The following is a 13,094-nucleotide window of genomic DNA, read 5'->3' on the forward strand; positions in this document are numbered from 1 at the left end:
TTTACAGTCTGCACCCTGTCACTCCTCGGATTTTGTTTACTTCCAAGCTTCAGCACGCTGAAGTTCAGTATCAACCAGCTGCCTAGGTTGTGCAGTTTTCACTTAAGCTACAAAAGGAGACAACCTGCTAGCAGCCTCCATATGTCTGATAATAATCACAGCAAGGTCTAAATTCCCTGCTTCCAAGTCTATAATTGTGCAATAAATACTTGCTTAATAAAGCTGACTTTTGTTTTGTAAAGTGCCAGTTGGTTATTCATAAAAATTCGATGTGGAGATGATCTATGCTTCTAAAGCACTCCCCATGCATCTGCAGACCTGTTCCCTCTGGTATTCTGCTGGCAGAGTGTTATGTGGTAAATAAGCAGATTGTGGTGGAAAGTCAAAGAAGAAATTTGACTCTACCTTTGAGGCTGAAGTTGCATTTCTCTTATTTGTATAAGTATAGGTATGATGTATAGAAATGATGGAGATAAAATTCTACATTTCTATGATCTGGTTCTTTGAATAAAGGAGGAAAGTACTGAAGCCAAAGCAAGTTTTAAGGATAAACTGCAGTGTAAATAAAATGTTTTAAAAGGCCCCACATGAGGGCTTATAATTTGAACAGTGAAATCCATCTGCAAGAGCTTGAATTGGCTAAAACAAGGGAAAAAAACACTTCCTGGTTTAAAAACTCCTATAGAAATAGCACCTTTCTGGATGTTTTTATTTGCAATGAAGATTGATTTCTCTCCCCCTTTCCTATAAGAACTGGGTGGCTTCAGCCAGGCCAAACAACATAAATCCTGTCCAGCGGGTTGCTCCTTTGGCTCAGTGCAGCTATTTTCCAAAAGCACAGTAATTGAATTTGCTAAAATCAGAGACATTAGGAACATGAAAACTCCATGCAGAAAATGCAAATAAATACACAAGTCAGTGTCTGAAGAGAAGGAAGACAGTGCAACTGTATGGCAAGACAGAGCTTCGACAGTTTGTTCATCAGCAGCTGTCATAGTATGCGACTCGCTTGTTGATTGAATCCCGAATCCTTTCCACCTGCTCCTCCAGGCCCACAAGGCTCGCTGACTTGGAGATTAAAGCTTTGTTGCTTTCCTGAATTTCTGTCTCTAAAGCTGAGGAGAGAGGGAAGGAAAGGGTTACAAGAAGATCACAGCCTGAGGAAGACACGTCCAGTTACCCTTTCCAGCTTTCAGAGGCCATTTGGGTTGGACTGAGCCTCCACTTCCCTTGCAGGGCAGATATTGCTCATACTGGGGGTAAGGAGAGGACAATCGGCACTGCCTCCTCCTCCTGCATTTCCCTTTTACCCCTCAAAAAATCTGAAAACAACTGCTCTGAGCTTCGATTCGGTTCACAAGCACTGCAAAGCTTCACAGATCAGCCAGATGTGCCAGCTCCCCGTGTGCGTGTTACATGCCCACTCCGGTCACGGTACAGCCACGCAGCCCATCCTGCCACATGCCGACCGCTCTGCAGGAGGGTCATGCTGGCTGCTGCTCTCTCCCAAATGGCTCTGGCTGCTCCAGACACCTCTGAAGCAGATGAGCGACTGTATCGCTGTTGTTCACTGATGTCAGTAGGGCAGGAGCAAGCTCATATGTATACACATCATGCTTTGGAAGGAAAACTGCATGCTGGCCTGCTCAGCGATATCAGGAACCCTTGCTGCACACAGAAACAGGCGTACAGTGCTACGTGCCTGCTGCCAATAGCACCGAGCAGCATTCTTCTGAGCACCTGGCCCAGAGAAGCTCCTTCGATGTGCCCCAGAACACACTGCTTATCAATGCCAGCGATGCCAAGGCCCTCACCGATAATGGCCTGGGCTGAGTGCCAGGCAATCGTTCACTCTCCATCTACTTGGAAGGTGGTTCCAGCCTCCCGGTCAGCTAGAACCACGTGCTGGCTGACACCCAAGAGTAACCAAAAAAACCCATTAGTTTTGAATGCTTAAAAATCAAGAGAACGTGAGGAGGAAAACCAAGATGCTGCTAAGGACCTATCTGCTTTGCAGACACAGGTGTCCCTTCTACACTGGGTGCACACATCCTTGTGAACTCTAAATTTACCAGCTTAATATCAACAGTCACAGCCCAAATGCACACCACCACACTACTAAAAGTATGTTGTCTTCCTTGTAGTCACTTTCCCTCACCCCTCTAGAAGCCCCTCATCACTGCTTGAGATTATTACATTGAGTTCACAAAGAGTCTTACTTTCCATCCTGAGCATCATTGCCAAAGTTTCCTCAAGCAGAGCTTTTGCCTCCAAGTTTATGCTTTGTACCCTGCTGCCTTGCACTCCCAGTGTTGAATTCTGCTTCATTCTTCCCTTCACTTCAGTGTACATGTGTTTCACTTGTTCAAATGTCTGTGGGAAAGCAAAAAACAGTGTATGTAGAATCAAACAAACTGAGGGAAATGGGACTTTGCAATGTTGAATCCATTTTAAACAGTAAATGAATACTGCACTAGAGCTTTGCCATTAGTATTATTATACAAACACATAAAGGCTTACAGTGCACTGACACAGATATGCTGACTTATAGCTATGTGGGCCATGCTATCTCAGATGGGAGATATAGCAGAAATAAGTTTTCAGCAATAGGCATTAGGATTGAGAAATGGCCTGGAAAAATTCAGTAGTGGGATACTATATCAGATGAATGAGGAAACGACAGTGTACAAGCAGTGGCCTGGACAGGGAACTCTCCTTGCCCCATCCAAAAATGTGCCTTGACACAGCTGGCTTTGCTGTCTTATGACAATAAGGTGCACAGCTGTGAACTACTTTCATTCCTGACTTGTCAGAGCTCAGGTACCTGCTGAGCGCTCCTTGCTTGCTCGCCAGCCGTCGCTGCTGTCTGTTGTGCATCTGTGGCTCTCAGACGATTCTGATCCACTTTGTGCTGCAACTGGGTGAGTCTTTCTGCAAGTCCATCCAGCTGACCAGCAACGGACTTCACATTATTCTCAGCTGGGCCAAGAACAGCTTTGATCTAAAAGCACAGTGTTGTGCATTAAGGAGGAAATCACATCCAAAAAACATTATAGTATTTTCTGTCTTGATTGACAAATTACAGAACTGAGGTTTCTGTCAGGGATCAGAGACACCACTGTACAACTGAGCAGAGCAAAAGACAGGTCTTGTCTCGGGAGTTCAGCTGAGGTTTGTGACTGGAGTTTGCAGAAGCAGACAAATGAGACACAGCAGGAAAAAAACCCCAAAATTTATACAGCAAGATCTTTACCAGATCCAGTTTCTCCACTGTGTTGGTACAGGACACTATCAAGCTGAGAAATTTCAAAGGGGCAGTGAGCAGGGCAGAATATTGCTTTTTAGGAAGTCAATGTACACCACTTACTTCATCAATACGCTCCTGGATGAATCGAAGGGAAGAACTAGAGCCCCTGATAGCACCTTGGGCCTCTAGGAGCACAGTGTTTGCTCGTCTCAAATTCCCAACCACCTCTTCCACATTGCCCTCCACAGCATTTGCCCGGTTCCTAGGAAACATGGGAAAGAGTCAGGAGTAAACGTAGATACTTGCATGAATTGGAAGTTAAGATGGCGGAGGCAAAATAAGCAAGCGAGAAAAGCAAGACAGGATTGTAACTGAAAAGTAGTGAACTGATTTATTTTGGAAACGGTGCAGAAAAAAATATTAAAGGGAAAGCAGCAGCCATTGAACCAGGTACAGTGTACACATCTCTGTTTGCAGTGGAGCTATTCAAACTGGGTGATAGAGCTTCCCCTAGAAAGCCAGGCTCCCTTACCTCATCACTTCCAGCAGGTTAAGCAGGTGTCAGACACTACCAAGGAGTTTACGTACTTATCCTGCTAACCTACTCTCTGGGATATTGCTGAAAGTCAACATGTGACAAAGCAGATGCTCCAAATTTGCAAGGACAGCCTGTAATTACTTTTTAAGGGACTGTGGGATAATCCTCCCAACTTTCACCCAGAAAACAAATAGTCCATTTAATCCCCTCACACACTCTTGTGCAATTAGAATATAGGTCACCAGTATTAAGTAATACATGAACAAGCCTATCATCTCTCATCACAGGAGCTCAAGAGAAGGAAAAAGCTTCCATTACTTCTAGTAAAGACCTTCTTGTTCCAGTACCTATAATTAGATCTATTATTAGCAGCCAGATTTCTTATTTGCATTCTAGCACCAGAGAGACTGCAAACTCATTCTTTTAGGTACTGTAGAGACATAGAAGATCCTGGGCTAAAACTTCAGGTTGTGCAAGTCAGTATAGCTCCAGCAAAGTTAAGATTTAAACCCAAATGAGAATCACCACATTCACGCTGGCTGTGTAACCCTTAGCTGCTGAAAGCCTTTGAATCCCAACTGACCTGGCTTGTTCTGCTTCCTGCTGAAGCTGCTTGGCCTTAGCAATATCCTCGGCTGTCTGGGCAAGTATGCTCTCCGGACACTGCAGCTTAGTAGCCAAATTTTGGATCTCAGTCATTTTTCTCAGGACTGCAGCAGCATCCATAGGGAGATGTAGTGAGAGAACAGATTCACTGATTTCCTGGATAGTAGCAGGGTCAGCATCTGTGTCTAAAGAGTTTGCAAACAATGTCAGAAATAGAATAAAAGAACAAAAAGGTAGGAACGCAAATGTGAGGGAGCATGAAGGCAGATATCCAGCTCTGCCTGTTCTCACACACACTTGGTCTCTCTGTTTCAGACAGCTGACAAAGTCCACCCTGAATTTAATGAACTAGAGCAGGTGCCTGTTTTTAAAGGCAGGCTCAATCTGAAGGCGATTTGTCCCATGAAATAAGACACCAAAGAGTCAAGGCCGAAAGAGTCAAGGCAACAGTTCTACCACATATTCCCTCACAGAGCACAGACAAGACACAGATCGCATATCCCTGATGCAAGGCAATATTTGCGAACCCATCTAGGTACACTATGCTTCAGCTACAGGGCAATGCTCAGCATCTAATTCTCCAAAAACCTAGCCTTCTGGGCTCAGGTGGATAGATCAGTCAAAGACAGGCACATCAGGTGAGCTTCAGTTGTGGGGCAAGTCAGTGAGTGCAGCAATAACAGCAGCCTTTTTAACTAAACCTACCCTTTTTCGTTTTCTTCCTCCATATTCAGGTGTGCAGGGAACGTACCCATTTCTGCTGTCTATTCCAGATTTGTGCTGTATCTTCAGGGTTTTAAGCGTTCTGTTGATGCTCTGTGATTCTTTCTCCATTATTCTGAATAATATCTCTGACATCTTTTCCCAGCTTGGGTCTATGTTACCACTCAACATGCAAGTCACACCAGAATAGTTCCTAAGCATATCCCAAATACATTGATTAGCACCTTTCAGCATATTTGATGCTTTAGAATTCCTGATGTAAAAAGCTCTGTCAACTGTCCCCAAGGATTTGCTATAGGTCTTTAATTGTAGACTGAGCTGACCCTTTCACTGACTACTGTTAGGGACTTACATGACTCTGTTGTATTAAAGGCGGACAAATATGATAAAGTTTAGCTTTGTTTCAATATTGAAAAGTTTCCCTACTGCTTAGAATAAAATGAGAACTGGGTTTATATTCAGTATGTACTTTTCATTCACCTCAGCAAAACTTTCAGGAAAAGTACTAAAATGATATCTTTAATTTGGCAAGGAGAGTAAGATGGCTAAGCCCAGAGTTCAGTCAAGTAGATCTCATTGACTACATGAGATTGTGTTTCAAGACAAGCCTTTTCTTATTTCACAAATAAAAGTTAACAAATCTGAGGAATCAGAGGCAGGCAAAGCCCAAGGGACATTAGCCCAGTGATTAGCTCAGAAATATCTTCACTCATCATTAACACCAGGCTGCACCAAATGACCTGACTTTTTTTATTCAGCTAATGCTCATGAGGCTTATTATGTTATTACAAACTGTCTGTGAACAATAAGTCATCCCACTGTTTTATAGGACAACAAGGAATTGTAGTCTGATTAACAGCCTGCTCCAGAGAAGATTTGTCTGAGTTTATCTCCGGTCAGTAAATATTGCTGATAAACTCCTCTGCATGTGAGGGCTGTTCAAAAGCTGCCATCCTAACCAGTGGTAACTGGTAACACTCACAGACAGCTTCAGCACAGAGGCCATGGGCGAACGTGTTTGTCCCCAGTACCAGAGACAACGAAAGGAACTGTGGCAGAGAGCAGTATGCAAAGAAATCTGTTGCCCACGCTAGAAATGAAAGACTCCTCTTCCTCAGGGCTGTCAATCTAGAGCTTTCCACTTTTGTTAAATTCAGTTTTTTGTTTTAGAACTAAGAGATTTGACAGCAGATTCGGTTGTTAAAGATTCCCCCATAAAGCCTTACAGCACAGAAGGCCAAGCCCAACATTTGGTACGTTCTTACCCCAGGCATCCATTTATAGATGGCTCTTAACATCCCTGAAAGGAAGCAGGCCAAGTCTGCCTTTGATGAAGTGCCAGGGAAGTCAATATGGCTAAAACATCCAGGATTAATTTGATTCCATGTGAATGGCACAATCAAGCTTGACCAAATCAGCTGGCCAAACTTCACTTACTGACAAAAATCAATGAGTCTTGTACCGCTGAAATTCTTTCTTCTCTGCTTTTCAGGAAATACTCTATGGATGCACATTATCTTGGGCATGTGAATAAACTCATGTGCAGATGAACTGGATATCTCTGAGCCTAAACTGAGTGAGCTATTCAGTTGATTCCCTTTATTGTACTCGTACATAATATCACTGTACAAAATTAGATCTCCCATGCACAAACTGACCTACACATACATACTGTAAGTTTGCACAGTGCTACCTGACAAGAAGTTTCGAACTTTCTGGATGAACTGCTGGATGCGTCGGACATCGCCTTCTATCTGGGTCCTTGTTATAGTCATCTGCTCCACGAGACGCTGAGTATTGCTTTGAATCTGATTTGCAGATGTCTCTGTTGCTTTAATCTGCAAACAAGAGTATCTTACTGAAGCCATTTCACTTGACCTAGAATCCCAGCAGCCCTACTCAAACCCTGAACAAATTGGACAAGTCACTTGAAAATTATGCTTTTACCCATTTTTAACATGTCTCAGCTTGGATGATTGTAAATGGTAAAGACTGATGGTTGGTTTTGCAAATAAGCTTTCAAAAAGGGGGCAGTACTCTTCGTCTGTTGAAAATGCCTTTGAAACGCATTTTGAAAGACTTTGAAAACCCACTTTGTCTATGCAAGCATTCTGAGAGGATGTGGAGAAAAGGTGCAGCAGCGCTAACACACATATTCTAGATTGGAACAAATGTTAGAGCAGACACCTGTGGATTTACCACTTCTGCCATATTAATACCAAAATACAAGGAGGACAGGCTTCTTTGGGAGAATTCCAGAGCTTCTTGCATGACTGGAAATACTAAAAGAGAAGATCCCATGGCATTTCAGCTCTTCCAGGCTTCCAGGCTAAGGAGAGCCAAAAACTGCAGAGGCAGCATACAGATGTTCATTAAAAAAATTCCTGAATTTCTGAAGCAATCCAAAAGATCAAGTCTCAAATCAAGTTTGAGATTGGTTATTTTATCACAACCTGTTCTTTCCCTAGCTGTTTAATGAGCATCACAGCTGTTGCATTGTAACAAGGAACTGAGCAACCGAGCACAGAGCTATAGGCTCCTGCGGCAGGCTGCAGGGTAGCATCCACACCCTTGGTCAGGCTCAGGGAGCATGACGCTCCCTGCACTCACCAGCTCTGTGGTTTCCTGAAGTCGAATGCTCAAGCTGCGAAACTCGCTTGCGGCTTTCTCAGCCTTCCTGAGGGCACCTTGTGACAGGGGGAAGATGCCCCTGCAACTCAGACCAGCTCCACACTCCGTGCTGTTGTCTCGCAGGCAGAGCAGCCCCTCACACTGGGCAGGAGTACACTTCTCCAGTCTGAAACCACCACAGATCTAAATGGGGAGAGAGCAGCGCATAGTACTGAGATCCCACTGGGGCCATGTCATCATCAGTGGCACAGAGACCTCAGTGGTTTCAGGGAGAGAAACCAACATATTATAGCCAGCCTATGCCAGGCTCTTTGGACAGACTCACGCCAAGGGAGCTGGGCACAAACCTGCAACACTTCTGCAGTGGAAGTTCTACGTGGAACATCAGAAGTACCGACCCTTTGATTTGGGTGGCCAAAGCGTATCAGCTTGGCTGCCAGTGACATATACCTGAGCACATGATTCAGCCCAAATGACCAGAGACTATGACCATGTCAGAAAAGGGCAGTCAGAACTATGCACAAATGTATTGGCTTTGAATGCCCACATTTGAGACAGTACCGTGAGGTCTGAACCTCTCCTCACCACCCCTAAGTATGAGCTGGAACACAAACAAGAGCAAAGTGGGAGCTAAATCCTAGCAGCTCATGATGTATTACAGAGAGTGTGTCTACATGGAGCAAACATTTCATTTACTCACAAGAGAGCAACTCTTCTCACAGTGCTGGGAATTCCTGCAACCTGGCCAGTTTCCTTTTAAAGAGATAACAGGCTGAGAAGATCCTGCCCTCTTGCCTAAACATGAGTGGTTTGCAGGTCATATTCTAGAGTTACCATCCAAAGAGAGCACTGCAGCAGGGGCACACACAAATTCAGAGCTAGTGCAAAAATCAGCACAGGCTGATCACTTGGGAACATTCTGATGCCCTGAAAAGCAGAGATGGGAGGTTGGTGGTCTCCACAGCAACCGTGCATTAGGAGACACTGAAATGGATCTCCATGGCAATAACAAAGCAGTGAAGGACAAAGAAAAGGAACCTTATCCAGAATTTAAGTGGATCTTTGAGATACAAGAACTGACACATAAGAGAGTCCTTGGAGGAAAAAACTGCATGCCTGCAAAGGGGTGTGGGGGGGTTCCCAATACTTCGGTCTCTGTGGTTACTAGACAAAGGATGCTCAGACTGTTCCCCACTGATGTCCCAAAGCAGCAATTTGCCGGGATGCCATTTACGGTGAGTCTCTCTGTCCAGAGATTTCATCCTACCATGCTGGACTGAGGAAAGATAGATGACCGCAGGATAAGACTTCTGACTCCTGAGCACTACAAGGCCCTCTTAAAAACTAGGTATGTGTAAGTGGGGAAGTCAGAAAATCGCTTTCTATTTTCACCTTATTTATAACTGGGGTCAAGTTGGGAGATGAGGCTATCTTGCCCTGGAGAGCCTGCAACGTGGAGGTATAGTCTGTAAAACCCCCTTCCAGTCCCTCAGCGCTTTTCCGGTTCTCCCTGGATTCAGCCAGCAGCCTGGAGGCACCAGCTATGAGATTGCTGGCATTGGTGGATGTCTGGTAAGCAGATCTGATCGTCCTGAAGGCTCCTGCAGGAATAAAAACAATAAATTACACGAATGCTTTCATGACTCATAAATGCAGCATAGCTACCTAAACAAAGTCATTGACTATACCCTGCAAGTGGATGTGTGCACAGAGAGGAGGGGGACACAGTAAGAGAGATTAGTCACTAAAGCACAACTAAAAAGCTCCTTTTATTTCCAAATGCCTTTCAGCCATTCTTTCACAGTGAGCTACAGATCCTTCCTGAAGGACTGAAATCTAGTTTGAGGCTCAAAGATCAAAACAAAATTAGAGCAAAGGAAATACAGGCACTGATCCTGGGCTAAACCCCAGCTTCGCTCAGCACTACCCAGAACCTGGGCTTTGGCAGGGGGAGAGAGGGAGGGCTCCTTTGGGGCCCTCTTCATCATTTGCAGGCAGAGCCCAACATTCCCTCCTTCCCTCCACCACTACAGCCTGAAAGGAGAACGGTCAGGACTTAGATCTATAAACCCTGCTTAGACAATCAGAGATTCAGAGCGAATCTGCATAGGCAGAGGTCATCCTCCACGTGCTCCAGATTAGCGCGTCCATGGTAGGCTGAGTTGTAATGTGCAACATATGAAGGAGGGAAGACAGAAGACAATAAGATACTTGGAGAGAATTAGCTGCAGCAGGGATATAATGGCAACTACCATCATCATCAGAAGGCTTAATTAGCTCTTCTCCTAAGTGTGTGACAGCCGCCTGGCTCCCTTTCCCACCCCTCCATCCTTTCCATCTGTGCAGAACCTTCATTATTTCAGCGTCCTCCCAGTTTGTGTGACACGTTCTGAGATGGGCTCACCCCCTTTTCTAATAGCTCATGCTGGGCCCTGGGAGGAGAGGCACTTTTGCATGCAGAAGAAAGTTTGTGCTGCCTGAGAGAGAAATCAGACAGCCTGCGGGGGCATCAGGAAAATGATGCATGCAAACTGAGTCTTCCAACCCCAATATTTGAGAGCAAATAATCTGTTAGCATAAAATTGCTAGTAATTGCTAAAATTAGAGCTTGTATAGAAAGAGTTTCTCTCTCTATGAGGAGAAGAGCTATTTAGTGTTCCTAAGCCGACAGCCGGTTAAAAACTTCTCCATTTTACACATTCAAGCAGTGGGAAAGCCACCACACCCACAGGCACGTTGAGGTAAATTAACAGCCACAAATTAAGAAACAGTACAACGGCAGCATTGTACCTGAAAGATCTGTGCTGCGGCTGGTTTCAAACTGGGTCTTCTTAGTCTGATACTGGGTGTTAATGATAACCAGGCTTCTGTTGAGGGTGTCAAACTCACTAGATAGAGAAGCAGTCTCATCCAGAAAATGCAGGTCAGGATTTATGCCTCGGGCTTGCTTTCTGGGAGAGAAAAAGCAGAAAACGTGGATTCAGGTATAGAGCAAACCATCTGTAGAGAGGGACCAGGATCCTCTTCCGGTGGGATGCTACGAACACATGGTGAAGAGGCACTTTGCTTTGCCCCGAAATTGACTGCCCAAGTATACACAATAACCTCAGAGGTTTGCGCAGTCCACAGACAGCAGGGCCAGGTTAGAGCTCTCTTCTTCTGGGTCCCCTCTGCCTCATCTTGCAGGACTGTGTCTGCACATGGACTGTGCAAGATGATCATCAAAAGCCTGTCAAATGGTCTCCTCTATTTGCAGGGTAAGACCAGCTCACAGGAGGAGCACGTTGGAAGCACAGGCCTCTTGTGTCCCTGATCACTGTGTGAGCTGAGCAATAATTTCAATTACAGAAACAAAGCAGAAAATATTCAAGTGAGCAAGTGTGACAAGTCAAGTCAGTGCATAGGAAAAGCCTACATCTCTTCCTAGCTAAGGCAGCTACTCTGCTAGCTCAAAGCCTGCGTGCTGGCACTATGGGCCCATGGAGCTCTGGGCACCACACCATCGAGGCAAAGTCCTTTACCTGATCGCAGTGAGCATGCTGGCCAGCTGGGTCAGGTCCTGCTCCGTCACTAGAGAGCTGCCAAGGATGCTCTGGGCCTGCTGAGCATGGCCCTCCATTTCTGAGAGACGGATGCTGAAGCGGGAGCCTCCAGTTCCAAAGTGCAGCTGCGAAGTCAAGTTGCTCAGGCTGGCCTTGCGCATGCCAAGGCGCCGGATGTCATCGTCATAGGCTTGGAAACAGGGGTGGCACAGCTCACACTGGGGGTAGGTGCTGCAGTGACCTCGCTGACACTGGTCACAGCGGAGCCCCGTAACGCCCGGGCGACAGAGACAGCGGCCTGTGGCCTTGTCACACCCTGTTTCCTCTGTGCCCTGGAAATCACAGTTGCACTCTAGTGGATGGAAAGGTGAAAAAATATAGAAGTCAATCCAACAGAAGGGTGGTGGTGGGAATCAGGCCCTTTAAATTGGATGCCAATATAATCTGAAATCCAATCCACCCCTCTCACCCTTTCCACTGTCTGGGAAGGAGATGGCATGGGCACAGTAAAAGAAACGGGTCCCAAAAGCCTGGCTGCTCATGGTACCCAGGGATAGCAGAGAGGAACAGAGCCGAACAGGGAGGCTGTTCCAGAGAGGAAAGTTCTCGGGCAAAATACTGCGGAAAGTCTGATGCCAAGTCATTGGCCAGGTGCTATTTTTCCAGATAACCAGTGATTTCATTGCACTAAGAAACACCATGCTAATGAGAAATGGCTGTTCCATACCTGTACATCCTACCCTGACATCTCCATAGTGCCTATCTGGGCAAACCTGCTCCTGTACAGCAGAACATGTTCTTCCTGTGAAGCCTTCTCTGCAAGGACACTGTCCTGTGAACTGAAGCAAGAAAAATATATCAGGGAGATCCAGCTCTGAACACCTTCCTGGGAAAGCCTTCCCTTGATTTGCTCTTGAATTAGTAAAGCCTCCCTGTGTTCCCACCCTTTGCCAACTTCAGTAGCAAGAAATTCCAACCAAAGGCTCCTGCATTTCCTCCCTGGAGCAGGAGAAAGCTCCAGGCTGATATGCAACCTCAGTTCTCTCTCTAACTGTCCCTTGTTACATCCTTCTGCTCTCAGACCCTGACAGATTTAGTCACATTTTCATCCCACGCAGGCACTTCTGCTGTTGCTGAACCTCTCCAGCTCCTTGAGTGACAACAAAAAATCAGGCATGAGTGGGAATTCAGGCACCTATCTCCTGGCACTTGTGTTTATCATCATTGTTTAATTCCCGTGTGAACTCAGATGCTAATTCAAGCCTACAGCATGATGTGAACCACTCTGTGCAGTGTACTCTGAACTGCAGAGCCTGAACCACTCACAAGCCTTTCTGTTTTCAATCTGTATCATCTCCTACCTAAGGATAGGAAAAACAACAAAAGCTACACAACCTTGACCTTTCAGTCCTGGGGAGAGGCCTGTCTCATCACTGCCAACACTGGGGTTTATTACCAGGGTGTAGGAGGGAGAGAGAATAAAAGAGAGGAGGTTTCCCTTCACTGCTCTGATGACCACTGCCTTCACTGCTCTGATGACCACCGCCATCAGGCTGAACCTTTAGCAAGGGAACCTCTGGCCCTCCCCATCAACCTGGCAAAGGTGATAGAAAGGGACGACCATGTGAGGTCTGCACGCGGCAGTCACTTCCACACTGGGAAATCATCCACAGTTATGGCAGCTGATTATTTCCAAAGCTGATTTTTAGCAGATAGGGGAGCAAAGGTCTGCTGTGAGCTCTTTGCAAGTGCTATTCCCCAATAGAGAGGAAGGTGAGATGGAAATAATAAACTCTTCTGTCACTAG

The 13,094-nt window shown here is 45.7% G+C and overlaps 1 protein-coding gene across 7 annotated transcripts in view; it reads right to left on the reverse strand.

The window, feature by feature from the left end:
* Positions 1-682: 682 nt before the first annotated feature.
* Positions 683-13,094, reverse strand: part of LAMB3 (laminin subunit beta 3) — an 81,955-nt gene continuing 69,543 nt past the window's right edge. For all 7 annotated transcript variants that reach the window (XM_064498077.1, XM_064498079.1, XM_064498075.1 and 4 more), the window contains 11 exons: positions 12,015-12,126; positions 11,267-11,639; positions 10,536-10,696; positions 9,138-9,346; positions 7,725-7,928; positions 6,808-6,952; positions 4,369-4,576; positions 3,368-3,509; positions 2,825-3,001; positions 2,220-2,373; positions 683-1,115 (listed from right to left, as the gene is read on the reverse strand). In XM_064498077.1, coding sequence (XP_064354147.1) covers positions 982-1,115; positions 2,220-2,373; positions 2,825-3,001; positions 3,368-3,509; positions 4,369-4,576; positions 6,808-6,952; positions 7,725-7,928; positions 9,138-9,346; positions 10,536-10,696; positions 11,267-11,639; positions 12,015-12,126 — 2,019 coding nt within the window. In that variant the 3' untranslated portion in view covers positions 683-981. The remainder of the gene's footprint in view (positions 1,116-2,219; positions 2,374-2,824; positions 3,002-3,367; positions 3,510-4,368; positions 4,577-6,807; positions 6,953-7,724; positions 7,929-9,137; positions 9,347-10,535; positions 10,697-11,266; positions 11,640-12,014; positions 12,127-13,094) is intronic.

The sequence above is a fragment of the Dromaius novaehollandiae genome, chromosome 27 (assembly GCF_036370855.1).
Source record: "Dromaius novaehollandiae isolate bDroNov1 chromosome 27, bDroNov1.hap1, whole genome shotgun sequence".
NCBI lineage: Eukaryota > Metazoa > Chordata > Aves > Casuariiformes > Dromaiidae > Dromaius > Dromaius novaehollandiae.